Source organism: Microchirus variegatus (genome assembly GCF_963457635.1).
Source record: "Microchirus variegatus genome assembly, chromosome: 1".
Classification (NCBI taxonomy): Eukaryota; Metazoa; Chordata; class Actinopteri; order Pleuronectiformes; family Soleidae; genus Microchirus; species Microchirus variegatus.
The window spans coordinates 41,579,806-41,598,565 of NC_139802.1; the positions used below are offsets into that span (position 1 = coordinate 41,579,806).

General features: G+C 42.8%; 1 protein-coding gene across 1 annotated transcript in view; it reads left to right on the forward strand.

Moving 5' to 3' along the window:
* Positions 1-18,760, forward strand: part of grk3 (G protein-coupled receptor kinase 3) — a gene marked incomplete at both ends in the record, with an annotated part of 62,592 nt that overhangs the window by 2,435 nt on the left and 41,397 nt on the right. Inside the window, one exon of the mRNA XM_083888635.1 lies at positions 15,023-15,099. Within this exon, the coding sequence (XP_083744761.1) occupies positions 15,023-15,099 (77 nt within the window). The remainder of the gene's footprint in view (positions 1-15,022; positions 15,100-18,760) is intronic.

Below are 18,760 nucleotides of genomic sequence, written 5' to 3' on the forward strand. Positions count from 1 at the left end.
GCTCACTCATCAATTGTGTGATTTAGGGCTGGAAAAAATATTTTTTTATATTATTCAATATCGTGATTGTAAGGTTTGAAAAGTGTTTCTACGGACATGATAATAAGGACTGGAAAGATGCCTGATTTGGGTGGATTGAACCTTTAAAACATAGATTCCACTTTTCCACTACATTTCGGCATGTTTTTGTTTGGTTTTCCACCAGTGACGGTACATGATACCTGGGTACTTTTTTTCAAGCCCCTGCTCTGACGAAGTTCCAAGCTAATTCCTAGCTCGTGCCAGGAAGAGTCACGAGCGTGACGTCCCACGCGAGAATCAAAGCGGTTAAAAAGACTTGAAACGGAACGATTCTGTGAACTAATCGTTTTAACCGACCGAGTCAAATGATTCGTTTACACCGGAAAAAAAGCACCGCTTTACGAGCCACTAGTTTGTGTGTTGCGTACGAAAACAAAGTCACTGCAGTTTGACGCAGTCGTGCAGTGATGGCTCGCGTTGAGGGTGTGCTATAGTAATGGAGAACCATACCAAACCGTGTGGAGGCGAGCCGCGCTGGTACTGTATAGTGGAAAAGTGCCATTACGGTCCCCTCCAAAAGAATAGTGAGGACTATTCCTTTATTTTTGTTGTTAAAACATTTGGGTTGGACATGAAAAGATGAATAAAAGACACAAGATCAGTATTTCAGCTTTTATTACCAGGAATCGACATGTGTTTCGAGATGTGTTTCCACCAAGCGGAATGGTTCGGTTTGGTACCTAACATTAGGAATATGTACTATTATTGTTTCTTATAGTGGCCTGATGCCTCAGGCCACGCCCACCGTCGAGTGTTAAAGCGTCACATATGTGCGAGTGCTCGGTAAATGAAGTGTTCCAAACATAGACGAGTGGAGAACCTCTGTGCTCCACTCAAACATTCACATCGAAGGCCCCAATTTGATTGAATTATCTGTAATCAATTCGTCAGGCTGTTTAATTTTTCTCTTTTTTATTACAACTAGCATCTATTATTTTCTTTAGTCCAAACCAAAAATATTTGATTTGTTATATGGAACAACAAAACGGAAAATATCAAGCTTGTTTCAGTCATTAAAAAAAAAACCTAATCAAATTGATTAATTTAGTAATCGATTAATAATCCTTAAGTTTATTTGGTGGAGTAAAATTGTTTCGATTTCATCTTTCATTTATGAAATATTTTTATTCAAATATACAAGTGGACCGAATGCAGAGAATCTGTGCTCAACAAATATACATCCATACATTGGTTGGGAAAACAGTTAAGAGGTCGATCTCTTAAGTGTTCCCACAATCTGAGCGACTTCCATTACCTCCATTAAATCTATAAATCTTTCTGAAAGCCCACACCCCGGGTGAGTGTGTACTTCATATCGATGAGTATTCATCAGTTGTATGGCTGTACAAACGTGGCGCTATTGAAGTGGCTCCTCTTCGTGTGTGCGCCGCGGACTTGTTGGAACTAAGTTTAGACGGAGAGTGTTTACAGCCACCGGGAACCTAATCAGGATGAGCTTATTTGACGGAGCGACTGTACGCCGCGGTAATCGAGTTCAGTGCTCCTCATTAGATGTTCAGTCAGAGATTCACGTTGTGAAACATTGACGCTCGGAAGTTAATCCGATGGATTGGCAACCGCGCGTCGCCGAGTCTAAACGCGACACCGGGTCATTTCACTGATTAACACATTGTCAGCCAAAGAGGGAACATGTAGGCTGCGAGGTCACCCTGTGTGTGAATACATACTTGCATATATATATATAGTTTATACATGTTACAAGTTTTCTTTTTGAACGCACCCTCAATGACATAGTGTGTGTGGTTATTAAGTGATCTTATGTTGTATTGCACCATTATTAGAGATGAAAGCCTCAGCTAATGGACTTAGCATAAAAGCATTATTACACTGCGGCTGCTGAGTAAATCAGTCTGCAAAACAAGATGTGCAGTAATTGAACGAGGTACTGGAGTCATGTCAGTTATGTCATTATTATTATTATTATTACAGTAAACTGGATGAAGTGGTCACATTATATTATTTCCACACAGTCTCATCTCACGTCACCTGTGTGTGCTCCAGGAACGACTTAAGTTTGGAACGGACGACAGATATGCGAGGCTACATACATGTCACCACGTTTTCATTTAAAGGTCTCATAGTATGCAAAAATCAACTTTTTATTCATTTAAATCCTTATATTTGGGACTCTGGAGGCCCTATCAGTCGACAAAGTGTGAAAAAAGATGACTCACTCATGTTTTTGTGGTCCTCCTCAGTCTAAGTACAGGAGATGAAACACACGATGTTGACTTATGCACTCATTGGGACGTCACAATGCGCCAAATTCCTAGAATCGTTGTCTTGCGGAGCTCCACTTTCCACTCGACAGTGCAGCAGAGAGTTCTACACAAACTTCCAGCCTCAGAGGATTTATCTGTTCAGTGGATACATGTTATATATGACGGCAATGTGCCTGCTAGAGCCTGCAAATGATCACTTTTCCAAATGCTAACTGCTGTTAGCTCCCAGTAGCCTCTGTGGCTGATGTCATTTCCTGTTTTCCCGACTCGACTGTCAACGTAACGTTACAGTGGCTAGCTGCCCCTCATGTGCTCATGTGCGGAGAGAAAGAAAGCGTTGTCGTTGTAGCCGTCGTAGCGCGACTTCGCGTTAGCTCCTCCCGCTAACCTGAAGCTGCTGCCAACTCATCGTAACCATGGCAGCTGCTGATTTTTGCGACCCCTGGACTGAACTTAAACCTTCTCCCGCTTCTCTGGAATCACTGCTGTGGAAATATTTTTGCGTTCCCCACGAGAAGGAGCTCCACGTGAGGCTCGTCTGTGCTAGCATTACGACGGGATTCCACTGAATACTCCACAGCTGTCCACGCAAACCTGACAAAGTTAGCGTGAACTGAAGCTTACATTTGAATTTGCTTTAGTAGAGGGATTATTCCACTATTACTTGACTAATTAGATACAATTTGAATAGTGTTTTTGCTTGGATTACCCATCCCTCGTGATGGTAAGAAGTACGCATTACTTTTAACAGACCGAGGTGGACCTGAAAGTCTGAGGTAGAGAGAGAATGGAGGTAAATGCCTCGTTTTCCAAACGTCTCTGTTTTGCACTTCGAACAAAAATGGAACTGGTGGTGTTTTTAGACGTCTCTGTTTTTGGGCCTCTAATGTATGCCTTTCATGCAAACGTTGGTTAGCATTGGATGTGGCCTGAATAATGTAGCCTCCACTTGTCGTTGTCTATAAACCTACTTACTGAGAATAGCAAAACTTTTCTATAGGACTGACAGGATTATGTCAACGTTTTTTATGTATGCACAGATGCGGCCGTTGCATTTTTGTGTGCAAAGCCTTCAGCCACATGCTTGTGTTGGTTCGTGCATGTGTGTGTGTGTGTGTGTGGGTGGGGGGCAGTTAAAAGTGGCATTTTAGAGATGGTGTGGTGTTGCCACATTCTCAGCAGGCCAAGGCTATGTCCTCTGGCAGAGAGGTGAGATTTTTTTTTTTACAGCAACACTGAAGGCAGTTAAGATGAGGGGGGGGGGGGTTGTAGAGGAATCAATACAACAGGAGGAGGCTTGATAAGTTATCTGGGATGTGTAAAAACAACCTAAGCCCTCGTGGTTTGAATCCAACCCCTGTATTACACCCAAATGAGTGGATCTACATGGGTAAACCTACTAAAAAGGTATGGATGAGAACGTTGACATGACAAGCTCCAAACAGTGCTCCCGAGGTGTACTTTTTAAGAAATTATAGAGCATATATCATATATGAGTTCCAAGTTTTTGATTGTAAATTGACTATTGATGAAAACTATGCCATGATCTTGTTGTTGTGGTTGTAGCTGTAGCCTACCACGGCAACTGCTGAACCCAACTCGATGTTGTACGCATGTAGCATAGATTAGCACATCTCCGAACAAATCTTCGGTACGCGCCCGTATTCATCGCAAACGTCTTGTACCAAACAGTTCAGGACGAATACGCATACCTTTACACACCCTACTCATGACCCCGATGTAGACGATCTAAATGGGAATTAAAGTTAAATGAGCGATCATGCCATACTGTACAGCCAATGATCCTACACTAAACTAGAAAAGTCTAAAAATGGCCGACCCATCTGCACTAAAAGAGGGAAACAACATCGAGAATCAATCGATGAATGAAATTGAATCAAGGATTTGGAGAATCATGACACCCCGACTGTTGATGGGAGCTGAAGCCGATCATGCCTTGCGTCTTCTTCTCGGTCACTTGACAAAAGCCAGATGTGTTGGTGGGTTTTTTTGCCCTATGGCGAAGGAGCTGTAGAGATACAGGCAGCCCTAGTACGCCTCTGTGACCCCGTCTGACTCGTCTCGGTCTCAAATTTGTCCTGCCTGGGTTCAGGGAGCGAGGACATCGAAACGCACTGCAAAGGCACACGCTGAAGCTGAAATGAAATGAATGGAGGAGGAAACTCTGAGCCTGTTGGTATAAATGATATCAGTGTGAAATTTCAGCAGCAGGGACGCATAGCACTGTGCTCTCAGCGGGAGCGTCGGATTATCACTTTCCGTTTGGCGTCTCTATACGGTACAGAACGGTGTATTTTTTGGCCACGTGGTGGGGGGGGGCGACGGTAGCTCAGCAGTAGAGCATGTTGTCTTTCAACTCGAAAGTTTTGGGTTCGATTCCCGGCCCGGAGATGTGTCCTTGGGCAAGCCACTTGCTCCTGCTGGTGACTGTGAAGGCCGTGCAGACCGTGAATGTGTACGGAAGATGAGTGATAGAAAGTGTGCTACTATAGATGCGCTGTGTGGGTGAATGGGTGATAGGGATGACGAAACTTTAGTGTAAAGCAGCTACGAGTGGACCTCAAGACTTAAGTCTTAGCTGCGACATATTCACTGTATGAAGTATATGAAGTATTAAACGCATTAAATCTGGTTTTCTACCCCAAACACTGGAAGCCCATGAGGCCTAACAATCAATGTTTGGACATTTTGTGGACCGAACAAGTACTTGATTACTTGAGCTCAAGGGTGCTTTCACACCTACAGCATTTGGTACGCACCAAACGTGTTTGGTCCCTTGGTTCGGTTCATTTGTGTAGGTGTGAATGTAATCTCAGTACTTTGGTGCGCACCAAATCAACCGGTCAGGGTGGTCTCGGACCGCTTCATCTGCCCTACTTTGGTACGGGACCAAACGGGTCATAAAGGGTTCTCACTTAATCGGGAAAACGATGGATAAAGATGAATCGATTATGAAAATAAACATTAGTTACAGCCCTGTGATCGATGAGGTTCATGGTCCATAGAATATCAGAAGATTGAAAAATGTGGAATCGGTGTCACCCAAACCTCGTAATGGAGACGTTCTTAAATGTCTTGTTTTGTCCATAAACCAGAATTAATCTGTTCTAATGATTTCTTTGTTATATGGTGCAAAGAAATCAGAAATGAAAGGCTTCGCATAGATGTCTTGTTTTTGTCCTTTTTGCCACATTTCTGCAGATCTCTGATCAAATAGGTTGTGTTATTGCTATTGCGGTTGTCAGGATGTTATCTTTGCGATCATGTTGTACCTGCTTTAGAAATGGAACAACAGTTCATCAGCTCTTTTTTTAATTACATTTCAGCATCCCCATGTACATGTACCCACCTAGATGGATACATTACACTCAATACACACCTCAATAGAATGTAAGCAAAGAAGCTGAGGAAATGCCATGTCACCACCATATCGTTCTTCACTCTGCAAATGCAGGAACACCACACGCAGATGCGGGACCGTACCTATGTTCCCCGGGTCCTATGTTCCCCGCTTTGTATGTGACCGGGGAACATGGGACCCTTTCTCTAACCCTAATCCTAACCCTACCCTATTTCAAAAAAAAGGGTTCTATGTTCCCCTGTCACATACAAAGTGGACCTTTTTTGGGAAAAACAGGGAACATAGGACCCGGGGAACATAGGTACGACCCCCGCAGATGCTATAGACTGATAGACAAAATATAATATCAAAAATTATATTTGTTGTTTAAGAAAAACAACAGTGAGCATGAAGATGACGCCTTCAGTTATATGATTAGGTTTGTCATAGCCTCATATAACCTTTCAGGTTACACCCAGAATACTTGTCCAAGTTTAAATGTATTCATATGTTAAAAAAAAAGAAAATATTGGATTAGCTTGTGTTTACTTTGCCTTTTTAAAATATAAAAGCTAATAATCTCGCAAACACTCTGATTTCAAGACGAGAGCCCTTAAGTTGTACTGAATCAATATTTTCAATCAGTAAGCGTTTCATCACCCAAGGTGTCGAAATTGTGACATTCTAAAAGATTCACTCCTTCAGTAAACATGGTGATCTGAGAATCTGATCAAGATAAAAAACACGGTAGACGTCAGCACACTGCAGGTCTTCACTCACATTACTATTGTGTGTGTTTTACAATGAACACGAACGCATTATTGTGTTCTAACTACACAAGATAACACTGCACTACTACTACTTCCATTACCGCATTAACTACAGCCAATGTTTTGTCGTTTAAAAAAAAGTTTTGACGCCAAAAAACGTCGAGCACAACTTGGTTAGAACCGTTTTTAAAATCCCCCAGCGACTTAACAGGAAACCATTGCGTGTCTGTGAAATTTGTCTTGTGCGTTGGCTCCTTTTCACACCCACCAAGTGCTGCACATGTTGCAGTGGAACAGTAGCCAGAAAAACAGGTTCCAAAGTCTAACTAGTCTTCCTGGTAAATACAGTAATTACACGTCTAAAGACTTGAATGAGGTGAAATGAGTGTTTCTCCGCGCCGCTCGTCTCTCGCTCGTTTTCATCGTCGCGATGTAAAGTAAACACGCTGGCGGTTTCGATGAAAAGAGTCTAAAGTTTGAGTTTAAAATAAATGGAACAGGGCCGTAGCACGGGGCCCCCCACAACACCACGTGGTACGTTATCAGCAGGGGAAGTAGGTGCCCACAGACCCAGCTGCAGAAATGCCAGTGACACTTCCTGCTCATGTGTTAAATATTTACACATCTGCATTCTTGCTATAGCAAGGGTCACGAACACAAGAACTGCTGACAGAGTTCATTGTGGATGTGATCGGCAGCCATTGAAATCTGTGTAATCATTTGTACTCTTTGTAATGTTCTTCCTAATGGATTTAAAATAATTAATCAGAAGGTAATGGGAGAAAATGATCAATTAACCTTGTTTGGATCCTTTATATAGTGTGTACCACACACTAACTAGGCTATATATTACACACAAGGTGCATTATGTAATAAATCTAGAGACTCAGGAATAATGTTCATATAACAAACTGAACTCACCAACAACAACAGTACAGACAAAATATTTGCATTAAAAAAATATATTTTGCAGACTGCAAATCATGTTTATGTTTTGAAATCATGTTTTGGCATGTGGCGCCACCTACTACCAATCGTTGCAGTCAGCAGAGTCTCAGCTGCCGAGCTACCACGGGTTGCCAGTCAGAAAACGAAACCTCTGTATTTTGAATTTGAATGTAGTAACCGTTTTTTGGCCACATGCTTACATATGGCACCTTTTTAATAAAAATATTTCCAGATCCAGGCGTTTATGGATGTGCACTGTGTTCGGTAACGGCTAACACTGGTATGGTCAGATGCTGCTGTGTCATCGCAGCAGGAACTTGTTGAAGAAAGGTCAACCGAGGAGGCTTTTCAGAAGCTTTTGCCTCGATTGTAATTTCCGGTCATTTAGTTTGGTGAGGTAAGCATGCTATCGTCAAACCTTGCGAACAGCAGGGTTCATGCTGGAGCCGACAAAGTGGATGAAAAATTGTGTAACTGCAGTCAAAAAGAGGTGTTGTGAACCTTGTTACCGCATCCAACTGGTCAGAACAACATGTCAAGTACATTTGTCAAGGACACTTGAATGTTTTCCTTCATGCTCATTCCCTCGATCACTGACGACATTGTTGCTAGTTGTTCCTCTACCCTTTTTCTGTGTCCTAATTAGGACTGCAACTAACAAACATATTGTTTTTGTTGGGGCGCGCAGCGTGTACGGATGACGCCCAAAATTTAATCACTTGTTCCTGGTCCCATTGTGGACATTTCCTGAAGATTTCATCCAAATCCGTCAGTAACTTTTTGAGTTATGTTGCTTACAGACACTCCGGCGAAAACATATACCTACTGGCGGAGGTCAATAAAAACGCTGTAACCAGTGATGGCGTCTACGGATCACACCCAAAATTCACACACTTGTTTCTGGTCCCATTGTGGACATTTCCTGAAAATTTCATCCAAATCCATCGGCGACTTTTCAAGAAATATTTACTTCAACAGCAAGCACAAGCACCAAACCAGTGTGTTGTCTGTTTTTTAGCAACATAATTCAAAAAGTCACAGATGGATTTGGATGAAATTTTAAGGAAATGTCTGCAATGGGACCAGAAACAAGTGAATGAATTTTGCGTGTGATCCGTAGACGTTATCACTGGTTACAACACTCGCTGTCTGACCCAGGAGTTTGTGTGGAGCATAAGGAAACAGTGCTTAGTTAACTTTAGCGGAGACAAAGTAAGGCACTCATGTTTAATGATCTGCGCCAGTGGGAAGAAATCCTCCAGATCAAGTCGAGTGTCTGCTCGTTCATCATCTGCCAGTAAAAAAGTAAGGGGTGTTAGCCTAAAGCGGCTCTTTAGCCTTGGAAAAACAACCTCCCCTGTGCCTATGAACCGAGAGCTAAAGCAGAAAGCCTTCGCACCCGCTGCATTTGATATCAGCTCGTTTGAAGACGTGAATAGATCAGATTAGATCATGCACAGAGAGTCCTGGGTTACACCATCTGTTAATCTGTTTCCTTCAAGCTGTAGTGTCTCTGCCAGCTTTCGCTGTGGCGAATCCATCTCAGCATCCAATGTGCAACTGGTCGGCAACGTTTCTGTGATGAAAAAAACAAGCTGGCTCCATGTAAATCTGCTGGTATTTGAGTGCAGACAGCTTCTCATATCACAAACCTGAATATGTACAAATACTGATATTAGTCGGACACAGTCATTTTAGACCATTTATGAACGATTAAGCTGTTATAGGTCCCATATTATGCAAAATCAACCTTTTACTCATTTAAATCCTTATATTTGGGAAAAAATATCTTGGCTATAATCTTGGCTCCACAGTGCAGCACAGAGTTCTACACAAACTTCCAGCCTCAGAGGATTTATCTGTCCAGTGGATACATGTTGACGTATAAGCCGTCAATGTGCCTCCTAGAGCCTGCTAATGATCACTTTTCCAAATGCTAACTGCTGTTAGCTCCCAGTAGCCTCTGTGGCTGATGTAATTTCCTGTTTTTTTGGGGGGTTATATAGGATGTTACGTTTTTATCTGTCCGATCCAGCGATTTTGACCAGTATCTAACCGACGCCAATAATGACTGATACTGATTCCCATCCCTAATGGCAACTTCATTCGACCAATTGATAGCATTAAAAGACCGTACAGTGATTGGTTCATAGTGCATTTATATCATCCATCCATACATTATCTACAACTTTATCCTCCGCCGGAGGGTCGCGGGGGGTGGTGTGCCTATCTCAGCTGACATAGGACGATAGTCAGGGTACACCCTGGACAGTTGGCCAGTCCATTGCATATAGAGACAAATAACCGTTCACTCACACTCTCACGCCTACTGTCAATTTAGAGTGGCCAATTTACCTGATCCCCATATTGTATGTTTTTGGGCTGTGGGAGGAAGCTGCAGAACCCTGAAAAAACCCACGTACACACAGGGAGAACATGCAAACTCCTTGCAGAAAGGCCCTTGTTCCAACCGGGTCTTGAACCCGGGCCTTCTTGCTGCATACCACCCCATAGCTGACTAACATAGCTCAACATCTGGACGTCGCACTGCACTACCTCTTAATCTATCGTTCACACAGAGACGCATGTACAGCAGCCGTCGAGTGCGCGGCGTCGTTCATACGCTTTGCGACAGCCCCGCCACTCATGATCTGTCAGCGTCATGGCAATCCCCTGTAGATAATGTTGCCTTATTTACCAGCGTGTGCCAGCAGCCATTCTGTCGCTCACACTGCACGGTCACAGCAGGAGCCTCTTTGTTCCCGTGTCGTGCTGCGGTCATCTGCTCCCGTAAGCTGATGCAGCTGCATAAAGCTACTGATGTTGTTGTTACTAACTCAGTGCCGCGTTCGTGATCGGCGGTGACATGACAAGGTCTGTGCGTCTGTCAGATCTGTCAGAGGGAACAGGGAGGGGGGGGAAAAAGAGGACATTTTCCACCATTTAGGGCTCATTTGTACACCATTGTCGTCACATCACAGCGACATGCATTGTTAATAAGGTCAGTCAGGTCAAACGCCAAACGCGTCATGCCTCAGCTATTTTGCTAAATATGACTACAAATACGTCAATCTGATGTGACGTCAAGATTCTTTAATCGTGCAATGCAAATTACAATTTACAATTAGAAATCAATATAGGCAGCTATTTGAAATGTGTCTTGTACCACATCAAGTGTACTATGAGAAGATGAAGTCCTGTGTCTTCTGTTGTTGCATAAATCTTTGTTTCCTGAAAAAGAAAGCTATGGAAATTGTTTTAGCTTAGCAACAAAACGACTTGCCGTTGCATTTTTCACAAAAAGTCATCGTAGGAAATTTGTTTTCTTTGGCCCCGTCCCATCTCTCCCCCTTTTCCACAAATTTCTACTTGGTTGTAAATTCCCCTTGTTGAGGGAAGTGGCATCCCTATGGAATTGGGACACCACTATATGCTAATTAGCGTAGCGAACGCGACTCACATGCTAACCTACATCACATGTTGACAATTCTACCAATTGGAGCGCGCTACTATTTTCATTCAGGAAAAATGCTGCCAGCTAGTTAGCTAGTTAGCTAGTTAGCTAGCTGCTCTCATAAATCATCAGTTACACTTAGTGTTCAAAGCTCAGCGGTCCTTTGGATGTATACGAAACCAACATATTCCAACACATTTCAACATGCTTATTTGCGAAAATATACTTACAACAACAATTTTCTTAGCAGATGTGGCCGCCATCTTTGTTGAAAAAAACAACAACTGGCTCGCTGAATTCGCAAAGAATCATGGGTAATTTCATCTTCCACTTCGTTTTAAGCCCGCATCAGAGCTGACAACATTTTGAGGGTTGATTATAAGGGGAAAATTGCACTCCCACGTGCACTCCTACTTGCCCTACCCCTAAAATTTAGGGGTAGAGCAAATATTTAGGGCTAAGGCAAAAATTTAGGGTTAGGGGTGGTATTGGGACAGGGCCTAAGGCGATGAAAAATGACAGTATGTTGTCATCCTGCAGCAGTGTTATTTGGAGATGCAAAGACAGTGGCAGTTACATACCACCAGTGTCTCTGCACGGCAAACATCGTCTGTTCACCTTTACGTAAAAACCATGAATTGTTACAAAGCGTGACTTCTGTAAATTCTCTGTTGTGGGACTAATAAAGGATTATCTTATCTTCTACAGTAGGTGTTGTGCAGTGGTCTTCACGCAGGATCAAAAGTGGTGATGTTTCATAGTCAACAGTCCGGAGTCAGCAGCTAATGACTCAGTGCAGCACAAAAACACTAAATGAGGAAGTGTTTACTTCCTAGACTCTTGTTCCTGTAGCTGCACTTCGTTCTCCAGCGTTCGTTTTGATTGACTTTTAGTTATAGTCTTATGACAAAAATACCATTTAGTTTTAGTCCTATTTTAGTCACCTGAGACGTTTCAGTTTTAGTCGACTAAATATAATCATATGAAACATTTATATTAGTCAATCAAATAATTCAAGCACAGTTTTTCTTAATTACATGTTTCCATTTGACGACAGTGAAACATTACACTTGTACTCATTATCTTCCACAGGTCAATTGAGATTTTTTAAAATTTAAATCCTTAATTATCAGGTGGTTTGTTTGTGTTGAACAGCTGTTCTGATATAATAGTGTTGGTGTGTCTTTACTGAACCTTTGCATAGATTTCTGGATGACTCGCCTCTTTTCCTTTGTTTGTCTCCACTTGTTTGACAAAGAGTTTTGTCTTTCGTAACTTCGTACGTGACATTTGAACATATAATGTCACTCCTCTTTCTTCTGATTACCATCATTTCTGCCGCTTTCCTCGTGTGTCTTCCTCTGTGTTTAACATCAGGGTAACTCGACCTAGCCTCCGTACCCCACAAAGAGATTAGTCTGATTATTATTCCTCTCCTCTGATTGGTTCTCTCCCCAGCTCGTCACGCACCCTAACATTTTCATCTAGTTTCTATTCGTTGATGAAAGTGTCAGTAGCTTTCGTCATAGTTTTTGTTTCGAATTATTGTCTCGCGGAGCTCCGCTCATTGGATGTCCGAAACAAGTTCTATTCTTGGCTCCACAGTGCAGCACAGAGTTCTACACAAACTTCCAGCCTCCGAGGATTTGTCTGCCAGTGGATACATGTTATATATGACGGCAATGTGCCTGCTAGAGCCTGCAAATGATCACTTTTCCAAATGCTATCTGCTGTTAGCTCCCAGTAGCCTCTGTGGCTGATGTCATTTCCTGTCCCTTAAGTTTCGTTTTACTTTTTTTAAAGGTGGACCTTTAAGGTGGAACTAAAGAGATACTACTAAACAGAGCGTTCTGAACAGGGCTGTTTTGGCAGGGTGATTGAACTGCTGTGGTGCTTCATCCTTATGGTATTTTGACCAAAGCATGTAACAGACATGGTCATTAGGACACCAGGGAACTAGGTTAACTTGGAGAAATAGAGTCTAATATGACCTCCTCCTGTTAAAGTCTTGTTTACGTCGGCGAAAAATGGTCGATACTGAACATTTTACGTCATAGTCGTTCTCACGGTCTGTCACAGATGTCAGCCGCCTGTCGCAGATATCCCACAGTAGTGCTGAATTCCAAATACAAGATCGTGTGTAATTTTTAAGATATCTGTATTAATATTTGAGACAAAGCCTCCATCGTATTTACTTCTCATCCACCGTGTATAGTACAAGCCCTGTATTAACACCGGTCATGTCATTATATAAACTTATACAGCGTAAGCACAATTAATTTTATGGTGCATCAAAATCTATGCTTGTCCATCGAGGCTTGTCGTGAGCAGCGTAAAGGAGGGAATGACATTTGGGTCTAAAACTGCTCAGTATTGTGCGTTGATGGACTGTAAGTGTGTTGTTATGACACGTGCAGTGTGTGAGTTATTAGCTGTTGTGCATTAAGGCCTAATGCAGAAGTGTTCCCATACACCCCCACTGCATCTATAACTCAGCCAGTCCACCTCAAGGCCACTGAGCATTCATTTGATTGTGAAGCGAATGCTCGCTCGGTGCAGTCGTGATCGCCATTTTCTGGAGATGCTTCTCTACTTTTACTGTCTTGGTTGTGGCAGCAGAACGTTGGTAGTGTTAGGCTGAATTTACGCTGCGTGGTGTAAGTGACCCAATTCTGATCTTTTCCTCCCATGTGGCACAAATCGGATATGACGGTGACATGACAGTGTGAGCAGGAGAAAAAGCACATCCATCCATCTATCCATTATCTACCGCTTTATCCTCCACAGGATGGCGTGGCTGACAGTCACAACAGCTAGCTACGCTAATGCCAATAGAAAAGAAAAAAAATTGCGTTGTACCTACTGAGGTTGCACAGTGTTTGTATTATGCTATCCCTACGCTAATTCTAAACGTAGCCTCGCTACCTTACCTTTGGAAACTGTTGGAAACAGCCTCTTCACTCCCACCTCCCTGCTCCAGTCAGTGCAGCTGCTGCTGATGAGCTGCTGCCTGTCTGGTCACAACAGCTAGCTACGCTAATGCTAATCGGAAATTAAAACAAATTTGTGTTGTGCCTAATGAGGTTGCACAGTGTTTGTGTAATATTAGCCCTACGCTAATTCTAATCATATCCTTGTTAGCTTACCTTTGGAAACAGGCTCGCCAAGTTGGCCCAGGTTCTTCGCTCCAGACAGTGCAGCTGCTGCTGATGAGCCGCCGCCTGCCTGGTCACAACAGCTAGCTACGCTAATCGAAAATTAAAAAAAAATGTGTTATGCAAAACGAAAGGATGCACACAATCGGGCCATAATCAACCTATATCCAAAATATTAGGGTGTTCTGGCTAACGTTCAGCGAGATATGCCTGTTACAGACACGCAGACGCAACTTGCTTAAAAAGATATATAGATGTTTTTTCGACTGAAATTCTACTATCTCAGTTTTTGTAACGTTAGACTAACACATCCACAATCAAATCATGACATTGAAATCCAAAGGTTAGGACAGCAAACAATTTGATTGATTTCAAACTGGACCTTTAACCCCCGAGACAACCACATAATGGTTTTTCCTCATTGATTCCTAATTGTCGAGGAGGGAATTATGATGCGTTACACTTCTGTTTCCCCCCCCCCCCCCCCATCCCAAGTTGTGCGTCTCCAGGTGGAACACAACGGCCACAATGAGCCGGTCCAGAACTCCTCCTCTGTTGCCCATGCTCAGTGAGGTGTTTGAAGCTGAGGCCTGGCCGCTCTCCTCTCATGTGTGCAGGGTGCTGGTGTGGTGTTAATGGGCCCGTGGAGGGGGTGCTAATTGATTCGTTCTCCCTGCTCTCATTCTCATTATCACTTGTTCCCTGGGTAGCATGTCTCTCTCCAGGTCCCCCTCCACCCCTGCAGCCTCCCATGTGTGTCCCCCCCCCCTTCCCTTCCCTCCCTCCCTCCCTCGCTCCCTGCCTGCCATTGGAGTCTGTCAGGGGGAACAGGTGGCAGGGAGAGTCCCAAACCAAGGCTGGGATCACACACAGGAGGCGGAGGCAGAGAAGGAAGCGGACTGACCTCGGAGATTCACTTACTGTATTTTGTTGTCATGTGTAATGACGACAATGATGATGATGATGATGACGACGTGTATATTAACCCCCCCACCGCCTTGTGTTCACAGTATTCGCAGCGTGATGCAGAAGTACCTGGAGGAGAGAGACGAACTGACATTCGACAAAATCTTCAACCAGAAAATTGGTAAGTTGCAGTGTTCGTCGCATTAAATAGACGCCACTACTACTCAAAATCAAATTGAATTTATTTATTTACATAGGATCACATTCAATTCATGTAAAGACCTCTTTCTGGGCATCTTCCAACAGTTCTGGTACGAATCAGAAGAGATCAGAAAATTAAACTTATTTATTTATGTTTTAGACCCTCTGCCATCATCATATTTGTGTATGCCTCTTTGTGAAATATGTCCTGAGCTATATTTGGCTGTGGCTCAGGATGTAGTGTGTGTTGTTGTTGTTGTTGCTGTACAGTCTGTATTGGGAATGAACGATGTGACCTACACTTGATATCTCCGTTTTTTCAACTCGTTATCTGACAGTCTTAGTATTGACGGCAGAATTAGCTTGTTATGTCTCTTCGTGTCAGGATGTGTTGGTCTGTGTTCTTATAAACAGCAAATAAAAGGATCTCTTGCATGATGCATATGTTCCTTTTGCACGCTGCATGATCTGGACGGGATTACAGGTTACGGAGTATCGTCACTTTGGCCCTAGTGTGGGTTCTAAAGCTCTGGACGTCATGTGAACCAGTTTCTATCAACCTCCACCGGAACTTGTGCTGGATTTAGTTCACTTTGCACTTTACATCCACCGAGATTTAACTGATATCGCAAAACTTGACATACTAAATATATTTGATCCTTATTATCACCCCCCGCATGCTTTTTATGAGTGATCAGACCTGCAGTATGCTAACATCTTCAGCTCCCTGATGGCTAAAGATAGCGTTGCCACGTGAAGGGTAGTGTTGCGGTAGCACAACTACTAATAATCGTTAGAAACTGACAGTGTTATGTAAATATTTTCGATGCAGGCAAGCTCATGGTAAATCTAGTCTGAGTCCGTGATTTGCCTATGAGTTAACTATGAAATCCTTTGCTTGTGGGTTCCCATTGCACCATTGTCTTATTCTGCTCACTGTGAGTATGTTTCATAGCAGCAATTTACCTCTGCCGTCTCTCTAGATCTGCGGGGATCTAGTTAAATGTTCTCCCGTTAGCCCGTCTCCGACTGTCTTGGCACAACATCTATCCACCGTCTTCAGTTTTATGATTAAAAGCTGGCGGCGAGACTAGTTGACTTGACATAATTAGCCTGATTTATATATATACCAGAGGGCAGGAGAGGACGCTCATGTGACCTTATTGATAAGCGGCTGTTTTTTTTTAACCATGTGCTGCAGATATAGCTAGGTGATCTACTTTTAATTTGCCATAATATACAAGGGACGAGTATTCAGTCGAAAATCTGAGCCACTGTGATTCATAACACTGTGATTTTAGGGCTGCTGCGATTATTCAGTTAATCGATTATTAACTGATGCCTAAATTAATCGTCAGCTATTTTAATATTTGATTCATTGGTTTCAGTTTTTTTTTTTTATATTCAAGACAAACTCTCTGATTTCTGCTTTTTAAAAGTGACTATTTTCCAGTTGTTGTCTTTGGTCACAATGACGAGAAAACCACTCAGACATGATGTCTGACCTCTATGAAATGATCTTGGGGCGGCATGTGTGGAGAAAACCCATCAGTCACATTCAGTTGCCCCATGACTCAGTATTACTCTATTTCCTTGACGTTGCTGCATGTGTTGGATAACAAAGCTTGCCCTGGTTGTCAGGATGTCCATTCATACACTACTACCTGCTGCTACCGTGGCTACACGGACCCTATCCTGGCTGTTTCAGTGTTAGCACTGCGGCTGCAGTGGCTCAGAGCCGAGCATCATGTTTCCTGCTTCCTCCTGCCCTCCAGACACCTGCAGTACCTCTGCGCCGTCTCCTCAGAGTGTTTCCATTCTGAGCGCGCGGGCCTTGTGCCAGAAGTTGTGGCGTACCGAGGGACCCCGGCCGCCCTGCAGGCTTTTGCTTGTTTTACTTACCGTTCTAGGTCTCAGCCCCCCTGTGAGAATAGACTTGAGTTAATTCTCCCTCCTCCTCCTCCTCTTCATCTTCAACTCTCCCTCCCTTACACTTGTTGCTCTGCTTTTTTTTCCTTCAGTGTTTTCTGTCATTTTGATCACAGCTCACATTTTTTAAGAAAGACAGAGCGTCACTGGTGCCAAGAGTCATATTTCAACTGGAAGGTTGTGGGTTCGGTTCCTAGCTCGGCTAAGTCTACTTGAAAATGAACCATTATATTAACCATTTAATATTCTGTTTAGAGCTGAAACAATTAATGATTAAAACAAGATTTCAATTTTTTTTAGCTTCTTAAATATAATATAGAATATTTTCTTCATTTTCAAAGAAATCATTAAACTTTTGAATCATTTGAATCCTTATATCTGGGACTCTGGAGGCCCCATCAGTCGACAGTGTGAAAAAAATAAGACTCATGTTTTTGTGGAATTTATTCCAGGAATTTAGCGTATTGTGACGCCCCAATGAGTGCGGAAGTCAATTGTTCGGGGTGCTCCGCTTTGTCCGTAAAACACGCGAGAGTGCTGGTGAGGGCAATGGTATCCGAAAACCGGAAGTCCACAAAAAGTTATATTGTTGGCTCCACAGTGCAGCACAGAGTTCTACACAAACTTCCAGCCTCAGAGGATTTATCTGTCCAGTGGATACATGTTATATATGACGGCAATGTGCCTGCTAGAGCCTGCAAATGATCACTTTTCCAAATGCTAACTGCTGTTAGCTCCCAGTAGCCTCTGTGACTGATGTCATTTCCTGTCCCTTAAGTTTAGTTTTACTTGGGGACCTTTAAAACGGAATCGTTTTGGTTTGTGGACAAAACAAGACATTTTGTGGACTGAACGATTAATCTGGAAAATAAACGACAGATGAATCGATTATTGTATAATAATTGTTAATTGCAGCTCTAATTCTTTTACCAGTAATGAAACAAATGAGTTATGGAAGGAAAAATATAGGCACATGAAAACAAGTAGGTGAATCTGCTGAACATTTTTAATCGCATTGGCGTTCACACGGACACCGACCGCAAAGAATGACAGTTTATATTGTACATTTGTTTCTTCTATTTATTTATACATGCATACACGTATCTGTGTATGTATAGTTAGTGCGTACAACTTGTCACAGTATTTTTCAAATTATCAACGGCATTTTATATTAACTAATTTAAACATGACTTGGTAACAAATGAGGAAATGGAGGAGCTGCGTTCAAAGCCTGGATCCTCTCACCTCAACTTGCGTTAACCGTAAATAATTCCAAAAAAACGATGATGAAATCGAAAAGGATTACTCGCACGGTGTCTGTGGCGTGTACCTGGTTGCGCACACTGTTGGTTAATGGTGTAGTTAATTACTTTCTGTGTAAATAAGTCTCTAAGGCACGGACGCCGGTAACATGAGTGTTTGCACATGTGCTTTTGGTCGTCAGGTGACCTGGAGCTGCCTCTCTTATTGGATTCCGTCCAGATCCTTCCTGGGACGCGGCTCCCCGTGTCCCTGGCCAATCGAACAAACAATCAAACTGTGACTCACGTAAATAGCTTATACCTGTAAGCATTACCCCCAATACGCTTTTATTCCACCAATGAATAACCCTAATAAAATATTTGTTATACCAGTATTACCTTGAATGTACACAAACTTCTTTACAGCACTTGCGCACGTCAAACCGATCTCTAATCCATCGCCCAACCGTC